The sequence below is a fragment of the Aotus nancymaae genome, unplaced genomic scaffold (assembly GCF_030222135.1).
Source record: "Aotus nancymaae isolate 86718 unplaced genomic scaffold, 86718_ANA_hifiasm-v0.15.2.pri h1tg000094l, whole genome shotgun sequence".
Classification (NCBI taxonomy): Eukaryota; Metazoa; Chordata; class Mammalia; order Primates; family Aotidae; genus Aotus; species Aotus nancymaae.
The window spans coordinates 740332-765768 of record NW_026988509.1 but is presented as its reverse complement, the minus strand read 5'-3'; the positions used below and the strand labels follow the sequence as shown (position 1 = coordinate 765768).

The 25437-nt window shown below is 48.1% G+C and overlaps 2 protein-coding genes across 2 annotated transcripts in view; both read right to left on the bottom strand.

The window, feature by feature from the left end:
* Nucleotides 1-25437, bottom strand: part of LOC135271865 (germinal-center associated nuclear protein-like) — a 190296-nt gene that overhangs the window by 140792 nt on the left and 24067 nt on the right. The window lies entirely within an intron of this gene.
* The window catches only part of LOC135271862 (epidermal growth factor receptor-like), a 33722-nt gene continuing 12701 nt past the window's right edge, over nucleotides 4417-25437 (bottom strand). The window contains 8 exon segments of the mRNA XM_064369881.1: nucleotides 4417-5586; nucleotides 7156-7264; nucleotides 7911-7958; nucleotides 8640-8807; nucleotides 9579-9676; nucleotides 11014-11160; nucleotides 16706-16781; nucleotides 17655-17827. Coding sequence (XP_064225951.1) covers nucleotides 5225-5586; nucleotides 7156-7264; nucleotides 7911-7958; nucleotides 8640-8807; nucleotides 9579-9676; nucleotides 11014-11160; nucleotides 16706-16781; nucleotides 17655-17827 — 1181 coding nt within the window. The 3' untranslated portion in view covers nucleotides 4417-5224.

Here is a 25437-nt window from a genome sequence, read left to right as displayed (position 1 = left end):
ACTCTGGGAAATAAAGGCTACTTGGTTGCTTTAGGGAGGGCAACAATGTCAGCTGCATAAGCAGCAAGAATATTATATTACTAGTTCACCCTTAATAGAGCAAGCCTGGGAAATGGAAAAAAGGCATCTGTTTTATATTTCCTTCCCTTTTCAATCACTGTTTAGACACTCTCCCTTCTAGGGCTTGGAGAACCTTCACGGAAACTCTGTTCAGGTTCTTGACTCTCAGTGACAGATGCGGAGGTCTTTGTGTCTGGTTCTCCAGGCCTGAGAATCACATACACTGGCAGAATTTGCCTCCAATTCCAAGTTCTTGTGGCTAATTCCTAGGCTGGTAGTTCTGAACTTTGGCTGTACATTGGAATGACCTCAGGAGCTTTAAAAACTAAAAACGCTTGAGTTTCAGCCCCAGAGATGTGTGTTGAATTGGTCTGGGGTGCAGCTGGGCTTCAAGCTTTTTAAAAGCTCCCCAGGTGATGTCACTGCCACCAGGGCTGAGTACCTTCCCTAGGGTGGCTGGGCCCAGGCTCGGTAAGACTGTTGGTGAGTTTCATCAATATATCCAGTAACCAAAGTGTGCTGAACATTATTCGGCCTCTCCAGAGATGTCTAGTTTATATTGATAAAGGCATATCAATTGCAAATATAAAAATAATTTGCACTGAAGTCACATTTACATGTAAACCAACAGAATGCTGTTACTGCTTTTCTTACATGTCCAGGGTTACACTGGCAGAGGATGAGAGTGTGGCATGCAGCTGGATTTTTCTAGTAGTGACAAAAGACAGGGACTCCTTCCATTAACATTGCCCCAACAGCCTCAACAGAACCTGCCCCAGACCAAGCTAAATGTGCTTCCCATCATCTTTTTAAACCTCCTAAATATAAAAATGATTCTTCTCTTCTTCACCATGGTAATGACCTAGCTTAGCCCTGTCATGAGTTTGTGCCTTTCTGTAAGGGACAGAAAGTGCTTCCTTTTGCCTCAACTTAACCCTTTTCAACAAAGATTTCAGTTTCCAATTTTGATTCTATTGCAGTCTCTCTAAAGTAAACTGTGCTTCCTTTAGTAGAAAAACGAGTTTCTAAAAATATAGTGTACAAAGTTCAGTGCTACATAAAGAGAACAATATCCACAACAAATTACAAAAATAGATTTACATTTAAAAATCCTGTCTGTGTCTTGAATAGTACAAAGCTGTACCCATGCTATGGCAGGCGTGGCTGGTAAGAGGCAAGGATTTCTGTTTTGTAAGGTTTTACAGCCCCCAGGCAAGGAAATGCGAACAGATAATTATGTTGCGATAAAAGTGTGTGCTTAGCACAAGAAAGAAATGCAGAGTAGATGTTGAGGGCAATTTCAACACCTGCTGCCTACATGGAATAATAGCTCGTTCACAAAGGAGGGAAGAGACTGGTTTCTGTAACTTACTTAGAGAATGCAGAGGGTCCCAGGGCTTTTTCAAGGCTCAGGTCAGGGGTATTTGCCCCTTTCCAGCTGATCTGCTGGTGATGATGAATTGGAGCTTTTTGGAATGGCCACTAGCAGCCAAGTCTCAGGCTTATCAGTGACTGCAAATTGTTCTCCCCACTGCACATGGGAACCTCTACCCTACCCAGCCTTTTATTCTACTCTGACCAGAGGCCCTGGTATAGACCCACAGTCTTGAACTGAAGACTTTAGAGATAAGGGCTTCAACCCTGGTTACCCATTAGAATCGTGAGAGCGCCCCTGAGATTTGGGTTGAATTGGTCTGCAGAGACTCCAGGCCCCCTCTTCTGAGGCTTCGCCGGTGATTCTCTTGTGCCTGAGGGGAGGTGCCGAGTCCCCATCACCCACCAGCCTCAAGCTACACAGGTGCGATCAGAGGCCTAGTGAGAGTGGTGCTGGGTGTGAGGACCCCCAGTGAGCGGCAAGCAGACCCCCCACCAGGCCCTCCCCTTAGGCCAGTGGTTCTGGAAACTTTGATGAAGGTTGCAATAATCAGGAGGTGCTCTGACAAGGCCCTAGGGCTGGGCTGCACCTGAGAAAATCAAGCCGCAATCTTTCTGGTTGGGACCAGGAGATTCCCAAGGGCAGCTGCCCTGGAGAACCAGTGCCTTTTGCGCTAAGCAATCCACAGTCCCCTTATGTCTGCAGCTGGGAGATGGGGGTGGTAAATCACAAAATCAAGAACTTTCAGCAAACACCTAAGCTTGGTTGTCATCAGCTGGAGTATAATAGGATGTATCCACAGTGCTCCTCCTTACAACCTAGACTCACAGCGAATAGAGTTTAGAAGACTCATCCCTTCTTTGATCCCTCATGCGGTGACAGGCAGGGTGTAATTACAGTAGCTCCTTGGAGATGATGCAAGAAGACGCACAAAGTGAATGGGAGCTCCCAGCTCCTTACTTTCCCGTGACCTCTGTTTCCAAAGGTCACATCTGAAGCAGAGGTTGTGGCAAAGGTCTTCCAGGAACTGACTGAGGAAGAAACAGCTGACAGGTTCTCTGTAGTGTATTAAGGCCAGGCTAGCAATCAGGAAGACCTTCAGGGATGGAGTCCAAGCTTTGAGAACTGACCGATCAGGGCTGTTAGGTGAAAATCATGGGACTTCGGGCAGCTCCTTTCCTGACCTGCCCACCGTGGTGGCCAGAACCTTGGAGAGGCTAGTGGCTTTGCGGCTTCCACCAAGCAGACCGCTGTGCCTCCCTGGACAGATGAAGCGAAAACTATTTTGGGAAGCACAATCTTAAAATTAATAGAATTTAGCAACTAAACTTTATGTTGGAAAATTAAAATATGAAGGAGAAGAAAGCTAGAATAGCTTTTGTTCTTTTATTATGTTAGTGTTTCAAACTACAAAAGTACTAGGATTTAATGCAACAATGTGACTCACAACTGATCTGCCTCACTGATCTTCCGCTTCTTGACACACAAGTGACAGCAGAATGTGGGTCCTTCTGTTTCTCAGTTCTGACTGAAATATTTCTGTATGTCCTGAGGTGGATGAATAATGAAAGTGGTTTACTGACAATGATATAAAATCTCAGATTCTTAGAAATGTTGCTTAAAGCACGTGCAGAGATGATAGCTCAAAATCCCCTAGTGGGCTACAACATTGAAGGAACTTGTGGGATGCTCCAAGCTCATCCCCTAGCTTAGAGGGAGCAGGTTGTTAGGACGACTGACCTCAGCCTTACATGGACTCCAGCAGTGGAGGCCTCTGAGAGCCGTTTCCTTGGTCCGGGTCTCCCCTGCTGCAACTGAACTTCCCACCTCTCCTGTGGCTGAGACCTGGTCATCCTCCTGTGAGGCCTTCCTGATGAACCTTCCAGGTCTCTCCTCAGGTAGGACCCAACGTCCCTGCTCTGTGCTCTCAGTGTCTGGCTGACGGGTCCTGTCTGGCATTTGTCATGTTGTTCTAAGGTTAGCATCCATGAGTCCATTTCCTTTGCTAAATTGTGAATTTCTCAGAATCAGGGACTATGTTTTATTTATGTTTGTATCTTTCGTACCCATACCAGGCTGGTATAGGCACTTAGGGGTATTTGAGAGCATTATGGAGTGGAAATGAATATAATTTTATTTTCATCAAGACAAAAATCAAATACTCTCTTAACAAAAGTGTAGGAGCCCTGACTGATCTGGGAGTCAAAAAATGCTTTAAAAGCAAAAGGAACATTTGGTACGTGTGTGTGACTGAATGTAACTGTAGGCTGAAAATATTTTCTGAACTGTTTCTTCCTTGATAAATTGGATGGGTGGATATTGACTAGAAGAGTTTAAAACGCTGCTTGCAAAGGACTTCCATTAACCAGTCAGGTTACAGGGCACACACAGATTAGGAAAGCTGGGATCCTGACTAGCTGAATCTTCCGATTGTAGAGAAATTATTTTAGAGAGGAACTTTTTTCTTGTAAAACATCTACAAATGTTGTGAAAGCATTATCAGTTTCAAACCCTGGTTTCCTATTTACCACCTGAATTCCACCCTACTCATAATGCTACTCATTTGCACCTGTGAAACACCCTGTTGCGGCCACTGCCGTAAGTGCTTGAATAGCTGCCTCAGGGCCGAGACACTTTTTGTTTGACAAAGGGCAAGGATGGGGTCTGGGGAGCGGCAGGAACATCTTTGAGTAAAAAGCTTTTAAAGTGAAGTAAAAGGAGAAAATGATCTTCCATGAGTAACCTAAACTAATTTTGGGGGTTGGGGGTGATGGCTAAAGGAGATTTCAGAACAGCTTCGTTTTTGTATGCCCCAAAGGACCTGATGCATTTCATCTGAGCCTCAAATGAGGAGACGTATTTTTGCGAGAACAAAAGCGGTGCCATCCTTAGGTATTCCGCGTTCTCAGATGTGGGCTACTGGTCTGAACCCTGATGAATCCAACGTGGGCTGGAATCCGAGTTATTATGGGACATGTCATCCTCTCTTCCTGACTTCGTGACAGCAAGACAGGGGCAGCATACTGAGTTTCAAAATGATGGAATGGAAGACAGACAAGTCAGTGTAACGCTCACGACTGGACAACACTGGTCAACCAGCGGGGAGTGAGTACCGTGGAGACGTATTTATAAAAGTAAGTCTAATGAAGAATTCTATCCCCTCTGTTTCTTCTTTGCCCAGGAAGGGACAGAGTGGCTTATCCTATTGTATCTGCCATGACGCGATACAGTACCGATGCGGCCTGCTGGGGCCATGAAGGGATTCTTGGACCTTTAGTGTTGGGGGGTGGAAGCCGTGAGGGGAACCGCTGGAATCAAGTCGCTGCTGGAGACCTGAGGCCGGTGCGGCTTGCTCACAGTTGGGCCTGGATGAACTCAAGGCAGCAAGTGCTACCAGCAAGTGTCTTCCCTGTTGGAAGAGCTTACTGCAGTAAAAATCAACAGTGACAATTAAAAACTCCAAGATCCCCAATCAAGAAAAATCCTGACACATACTTTTTTTTTTTTTTTCAAATATACCTCCTTGAAAGATAAACTTCTGCTCAGAACTTCTTGCTGGATGCCTTTCTGTAAAAGCTTCACAGTTTGAAAAGAAAGGAATGCACCTGCCACTTGCCAAGTGCGCCCCAAGTGGAAGCACTTCCTGACTGATCAGTGTCAACGCTGGGGAAGCCAGTCTGCGGGTCTGACAGCTAACGCGGGCATAGCGGTTGGGATGGAGGACCTGCTGCGCTTGGTCCTGGGTGCTGAAAGAGTCTGGATTTTTAGGCCTGGTGCTATTCTCTGTGGTCACGCTCCAATAAATTCACTGCTTTGTGGCGCGACCCTTAGGTATTCTGCATTTTCAGCTGTGGGCCCCTTAAACATGCCGTTGGGCTTGGCTTCCTTGGGAAGGAAGTCCTGCTGGTAGTCAGGGTTGTCCAGGCTGATTTGGTGGATGACTTTCTGGATCCAGTGGTCAGGGCTGTCCACTGCGCTGCTGACCCAGGTGGGCTGCACAGTGTTGAGATACTCGGGGTTGCCTACTGCGGTGCTGTGGGGGTCCTGGTAGTGTGGGTCTCTGCTGGGCGCAAGGTTCAGAGGCTGATTGTGATAGACAGGATTCTGCACAGAGCCAGCAGGCCTTTTGGGAACAGACTGGTTTATGTATTCTGAAAGTGAAAAGAAATCAGAGGTGAAGTAATCAGCAAAGCACCATCCCATGCAGGAGCCCCAGGCTCCCAACCCTGTGAATGTCTTCAACAAGGCGACTTACTACAGGGAGCAGGAGCCTTGGGAGGACCCTCTTGCTGCTGCTAGAAAGGAAAGTGGGTTCTTTCCTGTACTTCTCAAGGTAATGGACACGTGTCTGTTGTAAATTTAAGGTTATCAGAGAATAGCCTGCTTGAGGAGTGTGTGTATGTGTGTATGTATGTGTCTGTACATGTATGTGTGGTGTGTATGCATGTGGTGTGTGTATGTTATGTGTGTCTGGTGTGTGGTATGTGTATGTGCAGTGTGTGTATGTGTGTGTGTATGTGCGTGATGTGTGTGTACGTGTGTGGTGTATGTGTGTGTGGTGTGTGTGTACGTGTGTGGTGTATGTGTGTGTGTGGTGTGGTTGTATATGTGTACATATGTATGTGTATGTAGTGTGTGTACATGTGTGTATGTAGTATATGTGGTGTATGTGTATGTATGTGTGGTATTATATGGTGTAGGTGTGTATATATGTGGTGTGTATATGTGTATGTGTGTGGTGTGTGTATGGTATGTGTGTTTGGTGTGTGGTATGTGTATGTGCAGTGTGTGTATGTGTGTCTGTGTATGTGCGTGGTGTGTGTGTACGTGTGTGTGGTGTGTGTGTATATGTGTACATATGTATGTGTATGTAGCATGTGTACATGTCTGTATGTGGCATATGTGGTGTATGTGTATGTATGTGTGGTATATGGTGTGTGTGTGTATATATGTGGTGTGTATATGTGTATGTGTGTGGTGTGTATGTATGTGGTATGTGTCTGGTGTGTGTATGTGTGTGGTATCTATGTGGGGTGTGTGTGGTGTGTGTGGTATGTGTGTGTGGTGTGTGTGTACATGTGTATGTGTGGTGTGTATGTGTGTGTGGTGTGGGTGTGTATGTGTGCATACATATGTGTATGTGGTATGTGAGTGTGGTGCAATGTGTGTATGTGTGGTGTGTGTGTATGTGGGTGTAGGGTGTGTGTGTATATGTGAATGTGTCTGTGAGGTCTGTGTGGGGTGTGTGTATGTGTGTGTATGTGTGTTAGCAGGTTGTATCTAGATAAAGCTTAATATTTATTAATATTAACATATATTTAATTAGTTAAATATATGCTTCGCAGGTCAATAATGGAGCCGGCAGAGTGCATAGGGATCAAATCTGTCACACACACACATACACATACACAGAGATACATCATGCACACACTCACACACACACACGTATGTCTGTGGTTTGCTTCATAATCTAGAAAATTTGCCGATTCATTCTTAGAACAGAACTAGAGCAAACAACCCAGACATGACCAAGAGCTCGTGCGGCTTGGCCATGCGTCTCTCTGCTCCTTAGGCTCTTCGTGTCTGCAAATCGGCCCTGTTTCTCCCTCTGGAGATGCCGGAGGAAGCACCTGGCTTGGGCACTGGGTGGTGGAGACTGGCTGCTGCCGAGTGGGTTGAGGAGGCTGAGGAGCAGGACTGTTTCCAGACAAGCCACTCACCAGGCACTGGGAGGAAGGAGTCATCTATGCTGTCCTCAGTCAAGGCTCCTGTGGGGTCTGAGCTGTATCGCTGTAAGAAGCTGTCTTCCTTGATGGGACAGGTCTGCAGCTGCAGGAGGAAACGAGGGAAGGTTACTCCATTCAGGGCGGCTCCAGCTGCAGTGTGTGCAAAAGTCAGCTGAGATCTCCTTGAGATGCAGCTTTTGATCAGTAGGTGGGGCAGGCCTAAGAGTCTGCACCCTAGGGGGTGCCCGTGCCACTGGGCTGCAGGCTGGGCTGTGGGAGCGGGGCCCAGGGCCATGCTGGGTGCTGTCCAGCAGAACTTTCCACAGTGAGGGTGGTGTGCTTCAATACGGTCACCACTAGCCACCTGTGGCTACTGGACACTTCACGTGTGTGAGAAACTGAATTTTATATTATATTTAACTTCTTCACATTTCAGTTGAAGGAGCATCCGCGTCACCTGGAAGGTGGCTCAAACACAGACTATGGGCGCAACCCCTAAAGGTCCTGATTTGGTCAATCTGGGGCAGTGGCCTGAAAAATGTCATTTCCAACAAGCTGCCAGGCGATGCTACTGCTGGTCCGGGAGCCGCGCTCCGAATCGCACTGTGAGGCATGGCGGCTGTGCAGGGAAAAACCCACCCAGGAAGAAAACTCAAGATTATCTGGGTTAAGATGATTTAGGTTAAGGCATTTTGTATAGTAGAGCCGTAGTGCAGAGCTGTAAATCTGGCTTGGGTGTTCATACATACCCCATTTCTATCGATGCAAGCCACAGTGGAATTGTTGCTGTTTGCACTCTGAAAAATACAACATAAAACAGAGAAGTTGCCCATGGAATGCTTGTACCATAGCTCATCCACTTTTCCTGAATGCAGAAGGTGCGCCTCACGGAGGGTATATCGCGAAGTTGTTTAATTTTTGTCTTAATCATTAGTTTTAGAACAACTAGGTTTACTTTTTAATTCTGTTCCATAGTGGACCTAAAAGGCTTAGAATCAAGTTGCTGCAATGCAACAAAATAATTAATACACTTAATTCATTTTCATTTTGATTTTACCATTCGGTTAAAATTGACTTCGTCTCCATGCAAGTTTCACTAGATGGTTGTTATTTTCCCAAATTCAGTTTGCTCAGGCTGGGCACGGTGGCTCATGCCTGTAATCCCAGCACTTTGGGAGGCTGAGGCAGGCGGATCAAGAGGTCAAGAGATTGAGACCATCCTGGAGAACATGGTAAAACACGTCTCTACTAAAAATACAAAAATTAGCTGGGCGTGGTGGTGCACGCCTGTAGTCCCAGCTACTCGGGAGGCTGAGGCAGGAGAATCGCTTAAACTTGGGAGGAGGAGGTTGCAGTGAGCCGAGATCGTGCCACTGCACTCCAGCCTGGTGACAGAGCGAGACTGTCTCAAACAGAAAAAAAAAGTCAATTTGTTCAAATGAGTAGACAAAGCGAGAGGGGGAGGGCGGGTTTCATACCAGAGAGCTGAGGAGGGGAGTCCGAGACGTGGAGGGGCTGCTGAAGAAACCCTGCTGTGGGATGAGTTACTCGTCGGCATCCACCACGTCGTCCATGTCTTCTTCATCCATCAGGGCGCGGTAGAAGTTGGAGTCTGTAGGGCTTGGCAAATGCATTCGTTCATCCCCCTGGTGCAGAGATTTTGAGGCTATTAGAATGGCCCGTAGAGATGCTATTCCACTTCTTGGCTATAGGAGCAGGGGTCTATTGCCAGCCGGTGGCTGTGTGTTTGCCAATTTTGTTATAATGAAATCCCCCTTGGTTGTCTGAATTATAGCTCCCTCCCCTCATGGAATGTGGGTGTCTTAAAATAAAACATCAACTATCCTTTGATGCTTGTAAGACCCCACGTGAGATGCAAATAGCTTCTGAGGGAACAGAAATGGAAGAAGCGACAGCATTCGAGTGTGTACCTTGCAGTGAGGTGCTAGGCAGTATATTTTGCAACGTTTTTTATTGAATCTTTGAGACAATCCTGGGAGCTTGGTTTTGGTGTTCCCGTGTTACGGAAGGAGATAGGTGGATGGGCTGCCTGGGTGATGGGGTGAAGTGGAGAGTCAGGGGTGTGAAGCCAGGTCCGCTTGGCACCAAAGCTCAATGGACCATGCTTGTCTGTTAGACCCAGCTGAGGCTTTGGCTAGCTGGATGGTGAGGATGAGTGTGGTAGGAGGAGAGTTCAGATGGTGAGTGGGAGATGGAGTTGGGTGGGCACCACCCACGGACCCTGCTTAGTTCACAATGCGGCCTGCACCTTAACTAAGGGTTGCTTTAATGCACTGGAGGGTTTATTAACATGATTGAGGACACAGGGAGGCCGGTTGGCACATGACAGAGCACAGTGACACTGGATGCTCATTACAGGGACTCTTCCCAATGGAAGGACAGACTGAGGTTTGTACCTGAATGACAAGGTAGCGCTGGGGGTCTCAGGCCATTTTGGAGAATTCAATGATCAACTCACGGAACTTTGGGCGACTATCTGCGTCTATCATCCAGCCTGGGGAAGGAATGAGGAGAAACGGTGCAATTAGAACCCTGGAAGCAATGATAAACACGGCATTGCATAAAGAAGGCATTGGTGGTGCAACACTTCCATCAGATAAGTGATGAAAGGCCCAAGAGCATGCCAGCATCGAAGATTTGAATTAGACTAACAATAACGGCCTGGAGCTTTTCTCTGCCCGCTCTTCCTGGGGTCAGCTTCCTGTGCTGCAGCTTGACGGGATGCAGCAGTGTGGGTCTGTGCAATTTGCTGACTGCCGGGTGCCCTCACTCACACCCACCCTCAGCATTCCTTCCGGCAGGAAACCAGACGCAATGTAGAAAAACAGGCTTTAAAGAATTTGGGGTTGGGATGGGCCTGTGCCCCAGCGCCTCTAGTACAGCACATACCCAGTGGGCGCGCATGCAAGTGAGAGGGCTGGTTGTGCTGGCAACTTCCACCGGAGGACACACTGTGAAGCGTGCTGCTGCATGTGACTACACAGCAAGCTAAATCCAGATTAAACAAGCTGGAGGTACAGCTACTGCCTGGAAATCCTCATGCGCCTTGAGGGTTCACATTTATTTTCCATCCGCAGGATGTCAAGGTATTTTAGGCCAGACTGCTATGTGACCTTAGACAAATCACGTGGCGTCTCTGGATCACAGCTTCCTCAGCCCAAACCAAGGAAGTTAAAAAAGATTAACTCTGTGGTCTAGAGTTCAGAAAGGCATTAATATTTACATTCCCTTGGCTCTGTCATATTCCTTATATAGCTTTCTTTTGCAAATGCTTATCACATGTAATGCTACCTTCGGAGCGCACCGCACTTGTGAATCAGGTAGAATAATAGCATCAGTCAAATTACACACTCTTATCTGGATGAAAATGTTTAAATGTCGCACTGCAGAGGACTTCACACAAATCTACTGGTTTGAAAGGTTTAAGTCAAAGCAGAAATGTTGATTCTATTAGTCTCATGTTGTTACTCACCGTCAAGCATTTAAAAACAGTCTCTCTGGTAACAGGCTTCAAAATACAGGGCAACTCGGTATTTCATTGAGTAACTCAGAGAACAGAATATTTTGGTGTAATGGCTTGCGGAAGGCTTTAGTTTTATTTATTTGCTTGCAAACATGGGCAGATGTCAGGTCACACTGCCCAATGAGTCAGGAAGTACCTTTTAGAAGAATGCTTGAAGGGGTATTTACAGATGTTTCTGGATTTGTGTGCCTGCCTTAAGTAATGTGATGACATTTCTCCACGGATGCAAAGGCCTCAGCTGTTTGGCTAAGAGCAGTCATCAAGGCCCAGCGAGGTAGTGTGGACAGCCCCACCCACGGGTCACTCACATTTGACCATGATCATGTACACATCGATGGTGCATATGGGTGGCTGGGGGAGGCGCTCTCCTTTCTCCAGGATGGAAGAGATCTCGCTGGCAGGGATTCCATCATATGGCTTGGATCCAAAGGTCATCAACTCCCAGACGGTCACCCCTGAGAGGATGAAGCCAGAGAAGAAGGCAGTGGCATCATGAATGAACGATCAGAATGCCTTGCTCTAGTCATCAGTACTGGTTACTGTTTTCTGATGTTTAGAAACCTACATTTCTGTAGTCTTGGGCAATTTGCTTCAGTGCTGGAAGCCTCAGTTTACCTCTCTATAAAGTGGCATAATAACAGTATCTGTTTCACAGGATGGCTGTGAGGACCTAATAAGATAATATAACTGAAATGCTTAGCGCAATGCCCAACAAATAGTAAGTGACTGATAAATGGTAAACACTGGTAATAAAAATAAAGACAACAGTAACTGTACTAGCATAAGTGTTATCATGCTCCAGACACAGGTCGCTCAGGGAAGGTGACTGAGGACATACACTCAGTCACCCGCCCTGTATCTGCAGAAGGAGGAAGATGCAGATTCTGAACAAAGTTTTAAACTGCACATTTTCAGATCGTAAAAAAAAACTGGAAATGAAAAAGCTTATGTTCCTTTCGATAAAAATAAAAACCTCAGGAAGAAACTGAATCCCTGAACAGACCAATAATGAGCTCTGAAACTGAATCAGTAATAGTCCACCAACCAAAACAAAGCCCAAGACTGGATGGATTCACAGCCGAATTCTACAAGATGTACATAAGAGTAGTACCATTCCTACCGAAACTATTCCAAAAAAATGAGGAGGAGGGACTCCTCCCTAACTCATCCCATGAGGCCAACATCATCCTGATACCAAACTTGTCAGAGATACAACAACAAAAACGAAAACTTCAGGTCAATGTCTCTGATGAACATAGATGTAAAAATCCTCAGCAAAATACTGGCAAATCGAATCCAGCAGCACATCAAAAGCTTATCCACCAAAATTAAGTCGGCTTTATCCCCGGGATGCAAGGGTGTTTCCACATATGCAAATTAATAAACGTGATTCACCACATAAACACAACTAAAGACAAAAGCCACATGATCACCTCAATAGATGCAGGAAAGGCTCTCAATAAAATTCAGCACCCTTTCATGTTAAAAACTCTCAATAAACTAGGTACTGAAGGAACATACCTCAACATAATAGCCGTCTATGACAAACCCACAGCCAACATCATACTGCACGGGCAAAAGCAGAAAGCATTCCCCTTGAAAACTGACACGAGAATGCCCTCTCTCAGCACTCCTATTTAACATAGTATTGGAAGTCCTGGCCAGATAAATCAGGTAAGAGAAAGATATAATAGACATCCAAATAGAAAGAGAGGAAAACAAGCTAGCCCTGTTTGCAGATGACATGATCCTATAACTAGAAAACCCCACAGTCTTGGCACCAAAACCCCTTAAGCTGATAAACAACTTCAGCAAAGTTTCAGTTGTACAAAATCAATGTACAGAAATCATTAGCTTTCCAATATGCCAACAACAGTCAAGCTGAGAGTCAAATCAGGAATCCAATTCAATTCACAATTGCCACAAAAAGAATAAAATACCTAGGAATACAGTCAACCAGGGAGGTCAAAGATCTCTACAATGAGAACTACAAAACACTGCTCAAGGATCTCAGAGATGACATAAACAAATGGAAAAACAATCGATGCTTATGGATAGAAATAATCAAGATCATTAAAATGGCTGTGCTGCCCAAAGTAATTTATAGATTCAATGCTATTCCTATAAAACTACCAATGAGATTCTTCACAGGACTAGAAACTACAATTTGAAAATGTGTATGGAACCCAAAAAAAAGCCTGAATTGCCAAGGCAATCCTAAGCAAAAAGAACAAAGCTGGAGGCATTATACTACCTGACTTTAAACTACAAGGATATAGCAACCAAAGCAGCACGGTACTGGGACAAAAACAGACATAGAGACTAATGAAACAGAATACAGAGCCCAGAAATAAGACAGCATGCCTACAACCATGCGATCATTGACAAAGTTAACAAAAACAAGCAATGGGGAAAGGATTCCCTATTCAGTAAATGATGACTAGCTAGCCATGCAGAAGATTGAAATTGGATCGCTTTCTTACACCATATACGAAAATCAACTCAACATGGATTAAAGACTTAAATGTAAAACCCCAAACTATAAAAACCCTGGAAGACAACCTAGGTGATACCATTCTGGATATGGTAATGGGCTAAGATTTCATGATGAAGATACCACAAGCAATTGCAACAAAAGCAGAAATTGACAAATGGGATCCAAGTAAACTGAAGATCTTCTGCACAGCAAAAGAAACTCTCATTGGAGTGAATGACAACCTACAGAATGGGAGAACATTTTTGCAGGCTATGCATTTGACAAGGGTCTAAACCAGCTTCTATAAGGAACTTAAGCAAATTTACAAGAAAAAAAATCAAACAATCCCATTAAAAGTGGGCAAAGGACATGAGCAGACACTTTTCAGAAGAAGACATACATGCAGCCAACAAGCATATACAAAAAAGCTCAACGTCGCTGATCAATAAAGAAATACAAATCAAAACCACAATGAGATACCATCTCACATCAGTCAGATGGCTACTATTGCAGAGTACAGAAAACCCAACAGATGCTGGTAAGGGTGTGGAGAAAAAGGAATGCTTTTTACACTGTTGGTGGGAATGTAAATTGGTTCAACTGTTGTGGAAAAGAGTGTGGCAATTCCTCAATGAGCTAAAAACAGAACTACCATCTGACCCAGCAATCCCAGTACTCAAAGGAACATAAATCATTCTACCATAAAGACATATGCGTGTGTATGTTCACTGCAGCACTATCTACAATAGCAAAGACACGGAATCAACCTAAATGCCCATCAATGACAGACTGGATAAAGGAAATGTGGTACATACACACCATGGAACACTATGCAGCCACAAAAGAGAATGACATCATGTCCTATGCAAGAACATGGATGGATCTAGAGGCCATCATCCTTAGCAAACTAATGCAGAACAGAAAATCAAACGCCGCGTGTTCTCACTTATAAGTGGGAGCTAAGTGACGAGAACACATGGACCATAGAGGTGAACAACACACACTGGGGCCTGTGGGAAGGTGGAGGGTGAGAGGAGGGAGAGGATCAGGAAAAATAACTAATGAGTACTAGGCTTAACCCTGGGGTGGTGAAATCATCTGTACAACAAACCCCCATGACACAGGTTTACCTATGTAACAAACCTGTACACGCACCCCTGCACCTAAAATAAAAATTAAAAAAATGACAGGTACTAAAACCTCAAAAATACAAAACCACAATAAAAGAACAAGCATAGAATAAGAACCCGATTTTTCCTGCAAAATCAAACGACCATGAGGGTTAAAAGCAAGTGAGAGCAGTGGTAATTTTAGAATCAATGTTTTCTCAGACAACCCCAAGTTCTCACGGCCCTCCCATCTCTGGGTAACGGAGGCCATTCCCAAACAGAACCACCTGAATGGATACACAGAATGCAAGTTTGACAATGGAAGAAAAGCAAGGGTTTGGGGGCAAGAAAATAGATTCTTGTGTCGTCCCCTGCCCCCATCACATAGTCAATATGGACCTGTCAAAGACAGTCTCATTTCCAGATCTCTGCAGTCAATGCAACTACTATTTAACTAGGTTTTTAAACACCCATGATGAATTCTAGTGGGAAGACAGGTTATCAGGTTTTGGAACAAATGGTGAGAGGGAGGAGAGCCTGTGCAGCGGGTGTTGGTTGGACAGCAGACTGAAAGGTGTTGTGAATTTTCTCTTTTTAGCTCTTTGCTGGCAACACACTAGGTCCCCAATTTATTAAATTGAATAATTTGCCTTGACTAGAGACGAGAGAAAACAGGATATGAATTTTAGACTTAAAATTCAGGCTCATGTGTGGTAGCTGCAGTGGGTTCCCCAGGCCAGCGATGAGACTCTGCCGTGGCAGCGTCAATGATACTGAAAACACCCAAGGTTCTCAGTGGGATTCTACTTCCTGAGAATGGGTGTGACCACAGCAAGGCACCAACCCACTGGATTTGAGAGGGCTTCCATTTGTGCGTGGAGTGTGGGCCGTGCGCTGGCACTCACGGGCTGTGCCTGGAGCGTGAGGGGAGGGGGACCGCATGGACGGGAGAGGTGCCAGGGCCAGACTCCTGGCATCCTATCAGTCATGGCCAGGCACTCAGGTTTCATCTGAACATACCTGGAGGACCAAAGACAGATGTTGAGCAGAGAAGGAAAAGTCTGATAAAGTTAAAAAAAACAGATGTGGCCTCTGTCTGGAGCATAGATGAGGGGGAGCGAGATGGAAGAGGGGACACCAGCAGGAGGCTGTGCCTGGGGAGGGAGGGGCCGGCTGCACGGAGACAAGAGAAATGGCTGGGGCCGGACCCCAGAGTTCCCTCCTGGAGACGAGATACATGCTGAAAATGGCTGAAAATAACAACGCATCAGCAGACCTTTATTTCCTTGTCTGTTCCATTAATCGAGGCAGCTCAGCTCACAGGCACACACCGAACTTCTTATTCATGGACACAGATCTTGGACTTTGTGTCATAAATCTTACATTTTAACAGAAGAGATAAAGACTCAGGAAATTAAAAAATATGTGTGTATTTGGCAAATCAGAAAGTTAGTAATGCTATAGGAAAAAGAAAAAATACTAAATAAAAAAGGACGATACCTTGAATAATTTTGCTTTTGTGGTACTGACTAAATTACTCTTGGAAGTTCCCTTCAATAGTGTTCTTCTCAATATACTTTTCTAGAGAGGTGAGTTGACTCCCCCTCACTCCTGTCGCTGTAGATGGCTCGGGGTAACTGACTTTCCTCAATAAAGGGGTAGGTTCATGGGTTTCAGCCTTTCAGTAAGCTGCTGGCTGAAATTCAGGGACCAAGTGCGGAACATGCCTGGCACAGCGGTCAGAGACCAATGTGTCAGCAACACTTTCTCAACAGGGGAGGTCCCTGCAGGCTCAGGACAGGGCAGGGACCCAGGGCCGGGTGAAAGGAGGGGCCCTGGTGAGGACAGGTGTACAGGTGTGCGCTGGGATTTGGAAGAGGAACAGACCCCCCAGGTCCCGACCAGGTGGTCCTCCTGAGGGCAAGAAGCAAGGGCCAGCTCCCTTTCGTCTTTCTCCCCTACACATGTGCTCAGTGTGCTTGTCAAGACGGTCTCTCTGACACACAAGGGCTGTCACAACGGCCACAGGCAGTTCGTCGTAAGCCTCATTCTCTACTGGAACTATTCCCCACCAAGCGTCTTCTGTCACCTCCCTCTAGTTCACATCACATTCATGGCAACGGGTCAAGTTTGGTTGGGCGTTGCAGGGAGAGGCGTTTCCTAAGCTCTCTCCCTCCCCTGCCCGCTCCCTGCCAGACCAGCTCATCTCAGTCTCCAGTGACTTTCAGACGGCAGCTGGACTCTTCCTCTGCCGTGCTTTCTCAGTGCAACAGATAGACAGCAACGATTACATTACCATTAGTCATTATCTCGAAAGAAAATACTTGCATGTCAGAGCATATAATGTAAATTAGCTAATAATAAAAGCCAGCTCGGCCTCAGTACAGATTCATTAGCACCAGGATGACGACTCACCATAACTCCAGACATCACTCTGGTGGGTATAAATTCGGTGTAAAATTGATTCCAATGCCATCCACTTGATAGGCACCTTGGGATGGTGAGAGATAAAGCAATAAGGCAACGAATAGTTTCCCTCTGTTGGAAAAAGGTGATTCACTCTGGACCCAATTACAAGTGACACACACAGGGGACCCAGGTCACCCTGTGGCCCATCCCCCAGGCCTGGCGCCTCTTCCCGGCAAGAAGGATTTCAGTCTGACGGAGTTCAGGGCTGCTCCGGTAGATTTCTCAGCACCCTCTGGGACCTGGGCTGCTCTGGTGAGCTGGGGGCCCAGTGGCCTTGTTCACCCAGGCCTGTGTGTGTTTTCAGGGCCCAGCATCACAGGCTTGGTGGCTGCTAGGAGACGAGCAGGCCGGAGTGAAACCTCAGAGGGGTATGGCTGTGGGAGGGCATTCACAGGCCTGACGGGACGTGCATCCCTCAGTGCTGTGAAGGTCCCTGGGAGAAACCCAAGCCAGAGAAGGGAGAGGACTCCATCGCTGCCTGTCCCAGCCAGGAGCCACAGAGTGTGCTGGGAGCTCGGGCCACGAGGGGACCTTTCCTGCTCCTGAGGTGTCCTTGACAGCAGTGGGCCACCAAGGCGGCTGTGACCTTTCCCAGTTGTGCTTTTGAAGGGGGTTTATGTCCTCCAGGGAGAGGCTGAAACGTAACCTTTGCTAATGATCACCTGGGGATAATATCCTCACTCACTGTCCCAGCAAGCCCCGTTCCCAAAGCAGCTCTGTCTCACACTGCCAGGAGACCCCGGCTGGCCCAGCTGCCAGCAGCAGCTGCTGTGAGCTCACCCAGAATGTTTGGAGAGCGTCCTCCCCTGCATGAGTTAGAAATACAGCTAGAGGGTAGGCAGCCTGGTCCCTGGTGTCAGGAAAATGCTGGCTGATCTACAAGCCAGCTCCTTACTTTGCCTCCTTCTGCATGATATTCTTTCTCTTCTGCACCCAGCAGTTTGGCCAGCCCAAAATCTGTGATCTTGGCATGCTGCGGCGTCTTCACCAGCACGTTCCTGGCTGCCAGGTCGCGGTGCACCAAGCGCCGGTCCTCCAGGTAGTTCATGCCCTGAAACACAGGAGACCCTGCTGTGAGAGGCAGATCGTCATGGGGAGAAGCTCTGCATCTGAGTTCAGGGTCATGTGCATGCCAGGCTCTGAGCCTCTCCACGTCGAGGACTCACGGCCGGTGAATGCTAGTAACTACCGATCGAAAGAACGGAAAGGCAGATGAAAGAAGGTGTAACCCGCTGCTGACCATTAACTTCTCTCCATCCAGTTCCTTGAGTTTTAAGCCCAGAGGTGCTCGTAGAAGAGGACAGAGGAGAGCAGGAGCCCTGCTGTGCAGCTGACACCTGGGCTTGAGCTTGTCCTCAACCTGCCAGCTTGACTTCCTGCACATGGTTTATCTGCAAAGCGGGAGTGGGGGTGGGGTGCGGGTGGTGGCAGGGACCATGCCCTCCTCACCAAGCTGGGGCAAAACAATGTCTATCAGGGTTTTTAAGCTTGTGCTTTCTTGGACTCTCGACATGGTTCCCTGCCTGTGAAGATTTTTGCCCTGTTTTACTTTTCACTGGTTTATTATGATTATTATTGAAACCATATGGATACTGATATGCTTTTAGAAGATACCACTCCCCTCCGCCTCCCTGGCTGCTTCCACAATCCTGCTGCAATTGGAATCTCTGTGCTGAGAGTAAGAAAGAAAGAACATGTGAGAAGCAGCCAGCACAGCACCCAACAGAGTGAATTCCTAGAAATGCTACCCTGACCCTCGCTGACCCTGACCCACGGCTTCTGCTGTCCTTGTCACACGCACCTGGCTCCCTGCCGGCCACTGGGGTCACTGCTGATCCCTGTTCCTCCTCGCTCGACGGGTGCCTGCCTCGCTGAGCCCAGCTGCCCCAGGCTTTAGCATGAGCGTGGCAGCCTGCATCTCACTGCGAGGGCCAGGCTGGCAGGTGGGAGAGGCTGGGAGGGGTCAAGTTCTGCAGACCTCTTACATTGTTTCTCCCACACTCTCTCCCCTCTCCAGCCAGAGGGTGGGCCATTTTTCCAGTTCCCTTTACAGCTGACATACACTTCTAGCACAGACTGGGTACCACAGAAACGCTCGCTGCGCTGCAGCAAACAAAACAAACAGGCGTCCACAGCCTGCTCCGCGCCACCGCTCCGCTCCGGTATGGAGGGATCCCGCCGTAGTGCGGCTGCCGGGAAAAGCTGTAGATGTGGATAGATTCTTAAATATTCCGGCAAATTGTTTGCTTTTTTTTTGCCTGAATATTATGTGAAAATGATTCGTTGATTTGGCATGTCAGAGTAAAATTAAATTTTTTTCTTTCTCAGGCAAAATCAGTCATCATAAGAACGTAGGGTCTCACAAAGATGCTATGCAGAACGAGTCTGGGCACCATTTGTGAGGCCTTTGATGTTTTTCTCTCTTGGAAAAGAGATGCTTGCCTGCCACCCACGGCTCATGATGGCACAGACTGGCCCCTCTCCCAGCACTGCCGAGAGAGCTCCTACGGGTTCCGATGCTGCAGGACGCTAGTGCTTCCCCGCCTACTTAAGAGGAAATGAGCAGGCTCTTTTCCGGAACAACGCTTCCAAATTAGGAAGTATTTTGTCAGCATGGTGGGTGGAAGGGAGAGGGACGGGCAGAAGCCGAGGAAGCGCTTCCCAACAGGGGACAGGCCCGGACTCCCTGCCTCTCTGGCAGCCTGGGTCTCCTTCAGAGGCCAGGTCCCTGCCACCACGTCTGCCTCCTCTGGGTCCTGGAATGCTGACTTGCTGTCTGCCTGGTTCTCTGTCTCTTACAGAGCAAGGCCTCTGCTTACTAAATATCATGAAGTCCTGCCCATTCGAAAGGGAGGGTTAGGCTCGGATTCTTGCCAGGTTCCACCCAGTGCCTTCCTTCCGGGCTGTGTGGGCTCTCTGGCTGTCTCCTCTACTCTCTTCTCTGTCCCTCAATTTCTCACTCACCCTTGCTTTCTCTTTTCCTTCTACACTGTGTCTCTTTTGTTCTTTCTTCACATTTGCTGAAGGCTTCCTCTGCGGTAGCTGTGAGCAGGAGTGGCACACAACTACAGTAAATAGGCGCACACGAGTCCCTACGCAGGGGACCGGGAGCCTCTCCCTTTCTCCCTCCCTATTTAAAATGTGTGGTTTCCACATGTTCTTTAAGCCCACAGGAGGCCTTCAGCGTGCACTCCCAGCTTCATTTCACTACCATCAATAACTTCCATTCTGCCTCTTTAAATGCTTAGCGGAGATTCTGGTACGCTGCGCACATTTTTAAAATGGCTTGTTGAACGATGAACAACTGAATGAAAGAATGAATGAATGGTGATAGCAGCTGACGGTGCTGAGCACTGGCGATGTGTCAGCCATTTCAAACACATCTGTGCAGACGCCTCTTCCACCCCAGTCCCCACACGAACACCTTATCAGACGACCCGGGGTCCAGAGGCTGAAGCATGTGGCTGCGCAGACCAAATCCCTTGAGCCCCAAGACCACTACTGGGACAGTGGCCTTAATTTCTCTGCTGGAAAACATGCCTGCCAAGCCAGAGGCTGCTTGGGGTTCTATCTATCTATCTATATCATCTATCTATCTCTATTCTATGTATCATCTATCTATGGATTTATATCTATCATCTATGTATCTGTATCTATCATGTATCTATCTCTATGTATCATCTATCTCTATCTATTCTATGTATGTATTATCTATCTATCGTACCTATCATCTATCTGTATTATCTATCTAATGTATCACCTATCATCTATCTATCTAATCTATCTATCTATCTCTATTATATCTATCTAATCTATCTATATTATATCTATCTATCTAATCTATCATCTATCTATTCTACATATCATCTATCTATATCATCTATCTGTATTATCTATCTAATCTATTATCTATCTATATCATCTATCTATCTATCTATCACCTATCTATCTAATCTATCATCTATCTATCTATCTTTATCATCTGTCTGTCTATCTATCTATCCATCTGTCTATTTGTCTGTCTATAATATGAGAGAAAGTAGGAGACAGCGTGAGCACGCACCTTGGCCCGTGCCTCTGAGGAAGTCCACGTCACTCTGGCAATCTAACAAATCCACCTGAGCTCCAGCCCAGCCCTCCCCCACTCCTCCGGCCAGGGCTTTAAAGACCTGAGCCATTTCCACACGGCATCTGTTTCCTCAGAACACCGGTCTTCAACAAAGGCATGGGAAAGGGCGGAGAGAGCACGGGACAGTTCTGGAACTCAGGTGATCAGCTGAAGGGTCTTAGATTGGCGATAACGTTGGGACAGAGAGATGAGCCCATGTGAACTTAGATGAGACTTGACGCATGCGTCTCTATCCCACTGCCGGGACCTTTGAAAGGCCAACTCTGTGCCTTTCAAGCGGAGTCATGCTTTAACCAGTCCTTAAAGATAAGAGCCGCGACACGGCCTGTGAGCTCCCAGGGTCCAAGCAGAGACACCGCAGGAAAGCAAAATCAGCAAAGCCTCAGTGAGGCCTTTCGGGAAACTCAGTTCCTGCTTCTTCTCCGAGACCTTCACTTTGATTGAATTTAACATATTTGTTTTTTGTTAATTACTACAGGAAAGCTGGGATGAATTTTGAAATACAGGATTGAGGGTAAAAGGGGATTTGAAAAGCCAGAAGGGGACTTCCACTTACAAAAAAGAAGGATTTTTCTGGCAGGTACCCGCAGAGTGAGGGGCAGGGGCTGTGCCTGACCTTGAAGGGCTGGGTGTTAAAGTCTTGGGAGGAGTTCAGAGTGAGAGGCAGGAGCTGGATCGTCTGTGTTCTATTTTGTAAACCTCCTGTGGGAGACCTCGTGGGGCAGTGACCTAGTGAGGAAGAAGTGGCGCAGGGGAGGACGGGAGGACACGTGGTTCGGGTGGAATGCAGGTGGTAGCGCGGCTTTCCCATCACCCTGTTTTGTTATTGCTGTTGTTCAGAAGTATTTACTTAAAGCAAGATCAGAAAGATGCTTAAGGTTCATCATCTTCAAATTAATCCACCTCTACCAGAACTATGATGAGACCTAGACTACCATCACGCTTCCCCTGGGGACTGGGCTCATCCCTCACCCCCACTTGGGGCTGGTTGTGACACAGGCAAGGCCAGACACTCCTAGCCATAGCTGGGAAGAAGGTGAGAGGTTGTGCACGGCTTTCTCAGGCCTCAGCCCCCAGGATCCCTCTGTATAAATGATGCTGGTCTCCTCTTAACCCTTCAGCCCTTGGGGTGCAGGTGGGGAGGACAGCCTCACCCCAGGGACCCACCCACAGCTGGTGGAGGTAAGGGATGGGGTCCAGGGGGGCTCTGAAGCTACAGATCTGATGAAGTTTTTTTTTTTTTTTTTGAGACGGAGTTTCGCTCTTGTTACCCAGGCTGGAGTGCAATGGCGTGATCTCGGCTCACCGCAACCTCCGCCTCCTGGGTTCAGGCAATTCTCCTGCCTCAGCCTCCTGAGTAGCTGGGATTACAGGCGTGGGCCACCATGCCCAGCTAATTTTTTGTATTAGTAGAGACGAGGTTTCACCATGTTGACCAGGATGGTCTCGATCTCTTGACCTTGTGATCCACCCGCCTCAGCCTCCCAAAGTGCTGGGATTACAGGCTTGAGCCACTGCGCCCGGCCATGATGAAGTTTTTAAGCAGAGTGGTCACCAGGAGAAGCTACCACTGCTGTCCCTGGACTTCAGCTCTCAGAGCATCCAAGGTTTTGAGCTCCCCCAAAATGGAAGAGTTTGTTGCTCAACCCACTTTCCTCCCTTCCCAGGTGGGTATAGAGTAAGCGCTGGACCTTGGAAGAGGCAGGAAAGTGTCAGAATGTCCTATTCCCAGACAGAAACGGTGCAGCACAGGTGCCCTGCTGTGCAGGGAGGGAGGGCTGCTGGGACCCCTGTCCTGGGAGTCTTGCTCTGAGCCCGGGCATCAGGGCAGGCTGAGAGGCTGCACCATGGAACCAGGTCACGCGGATCAAATCCTGAGACCTTGCAAGTGATGTAAATGCTGCATGCCTCTGTTTCCCCATATGCAGAATGAGTTAATAGGAGGGTGGAATTAGTTCATGCAGAGACAGCACTTACTTAGATACCACCCATGGAGAGTCCCGCGTAGGTGCTCGTGATTGTCACCATTTTCTCCAAATGCCAAATCTATTCTCTCTTCTGCAACTCTTTTGCAGCGACCTTGAATTTGGCCACTGTCTTGCCTTTGTGATGAGGCTCCAGATGTGCCTTGTCCCCTATAAGAGATACTGGGCACCGGGTGCGGTGGCTCACGCCTGTAATGCTAGCACTTTGAGAGACCGAGGTGGATGGATCACCTGAGGTCAGGAGTTCAAGACCAGCCTGGCCATCTTGGTGAAACCTCATCTTTAAAAAAATAAATAAATAAAATAAAAAAAAAAGATACTGGAGAGGATCCAACCATCCCTCCCCAGTGTCCCTTCTCCGGTGGTTTCCTCCCTGTACTCAGCGTCTCCTGCTCAGAGAGCTGGCTCCACTTCCCCACCCTAGAGTGCCTTTACTCTCCGTTTGCAGCCACCTCGCACCTGCAGAGGCCTCCAGGACAGCGAAAGGGCCTGTCAGCCTGTTTGGTCAGCAGGACTCAGGGCTCTGGAAGGTGAGGGGTCATCTGGCTTGCTCACCACTATCTTCCCAGACCCAGGGCGCTCAGCGGACATACCCAGTCCATTTGGCCTCGGGGCTGACCCTCCTTGCGCCTTGCATGGCGGCCTCAGGACGGCTGCGCCTCCCGCTGTGACCTGCTTCCCTTTCTGCTCCGTATTCATTGGCAAACTTCGGGACGTAGGAAATTTTGGGATCGAGACCATCCTGGTCAACATGGTGAAACCCCATCTCGACAAAAAAATCAAAAAATTAGCTGGGCAAGGTGCCGCGTGCCTGTAATCCCAGCTACTAAGGAGGATGAGGCAGGAGAATTGCCTGAACCCGGGAGGCGGAGGTTGCGGTGGGCCGAGATCGCGCCATTGCCCTCAAGCATGGGTAACAAGAGCCAAACTGCATCCCAAAAAAAAAAAATTAGCTGGCCGTGGTGGTGCATGCCTGTGGTTCCAGCTACTCAGGAGGCCAAGGCAGGAGAATCGCTTGAACCTGGGAGGCGGGGGTTGCAATGAGCGGAGATGGCACCACTGCACTCCAGCCTGGGAGACAGAGTAAGACTCTGTCTCAAAGAAAAAAATAAAAAGGCCGGGCGTGGTGGATTACGCCTGTAATCCCAGCACTTTGGGAGGCCGAGGCGGGTGGAGCACAAGGTGAAGAGATTGAGACCATCCTGGTCAACATGGTGAAACCCTGTCTCTACTAAAAATACGAAAAACTAGCTGGGCATGGTGGCGCGTGCCTGTAATCCCAGCTACTCAGGGGGCTGAGGCAAGAGAATTGCCTGAACCCGGGAGGCGGAGGTTGCGGTGAGCCGAGATCGCGTCATTGCACTGCAGTCTGGGTAACAAGAGCGAAACTCCGCCGCAAAAACAAAAGGAATAAATTAGCTGGCCATGGTGTTGCATGCCTGTGGTTCCAGCTACTCAGGAGGCCAAGGCAGGAGAATCGCTTGAACCTGGGAGGTGGCGGTTGCAATGAGCTGAGATCACACCACTGTACTCCAGCCTGGGGTACAGAGTAAGACTCTGTCTCAAAAAAAAAAAAGGCCAAGGGTCGTGGCTCACGCCTGTAATCCCAGCACTTTGGGAGGCGTTGTCCGGTGGATCACGAGGTCAAGAGATCGAGACCATCGTGGTCAACGTGGTGAAACCCCGTCTCTACAAAAAATTCAAAAAATTAGCTGGGCACGGTGGCGCGTGCCTGTAATCCCAGCTACTAAGGAGGCTGAGGCAGGAGAATTGCCTGAACCCGGGAGGCGGAGGTTGCGGTGGGCCTAGATCGCGGCTTTGCACTCCAGCCTGGGTAACAAGAGCCAAACTCCGTCTCAAAGAAAAAAAAAAATTAGCTGGCCATGGTGGTGCATGCCTGTGGTTCCAGCTACTCAGGAAGCCAAGGCAGGAGAATCGCTTGAACCTGGGAGGCGGGGGTTGCAATGAGCTGAGATCGCACCACTGCACTCCAGCCTGAAAAAAAAAAAAGCAAGAGCAGAGTTTCGCTCTTGTTACCCAGGGTGGAGTCCAATGGCGCGATCTCGGCTCTTCGCAACCTCCACCTCCCGGGTTCAAGCGATTCTCCTGCCTTGGCGTCCTGAGTATCTGGAACCACAGGGATGCAGCACCATGGCCAGCTAATTTTGTTTTGTTTTGTTTTAGAGACGGAGTTTCGCTCTTGTTACCCAGGCTGGAGTGCAATGGCGCGATCTCGGCTCATCGCAACCTCCGCCTCCTGGGTCTCTGCACAGGGGTAGGTGCCGGGGGGCCCGGGTCTCTTGACAGGTACAGGGGCCGGGGGGTCTGGGTATCCGGACAGGGGTACCCTGGCCAGGGTCCAGGGCATCTGGACATGTTCAGGTGCCGCGGGCATGGGTCTTTTCACACGGGCAGATGCGGGGGCGCCTATGTCTCTAGACAGAGGTAGGTGCCGGGGGGCCTGGATCTCTGGATAGTTGTCGGTGTCGAGGGGCCTGGGACTCGGTAGGTGCCGGGGTCCAGTGCCTCTGGACAGGGGTATGTGCCACGGTCAAGGTCCTCTG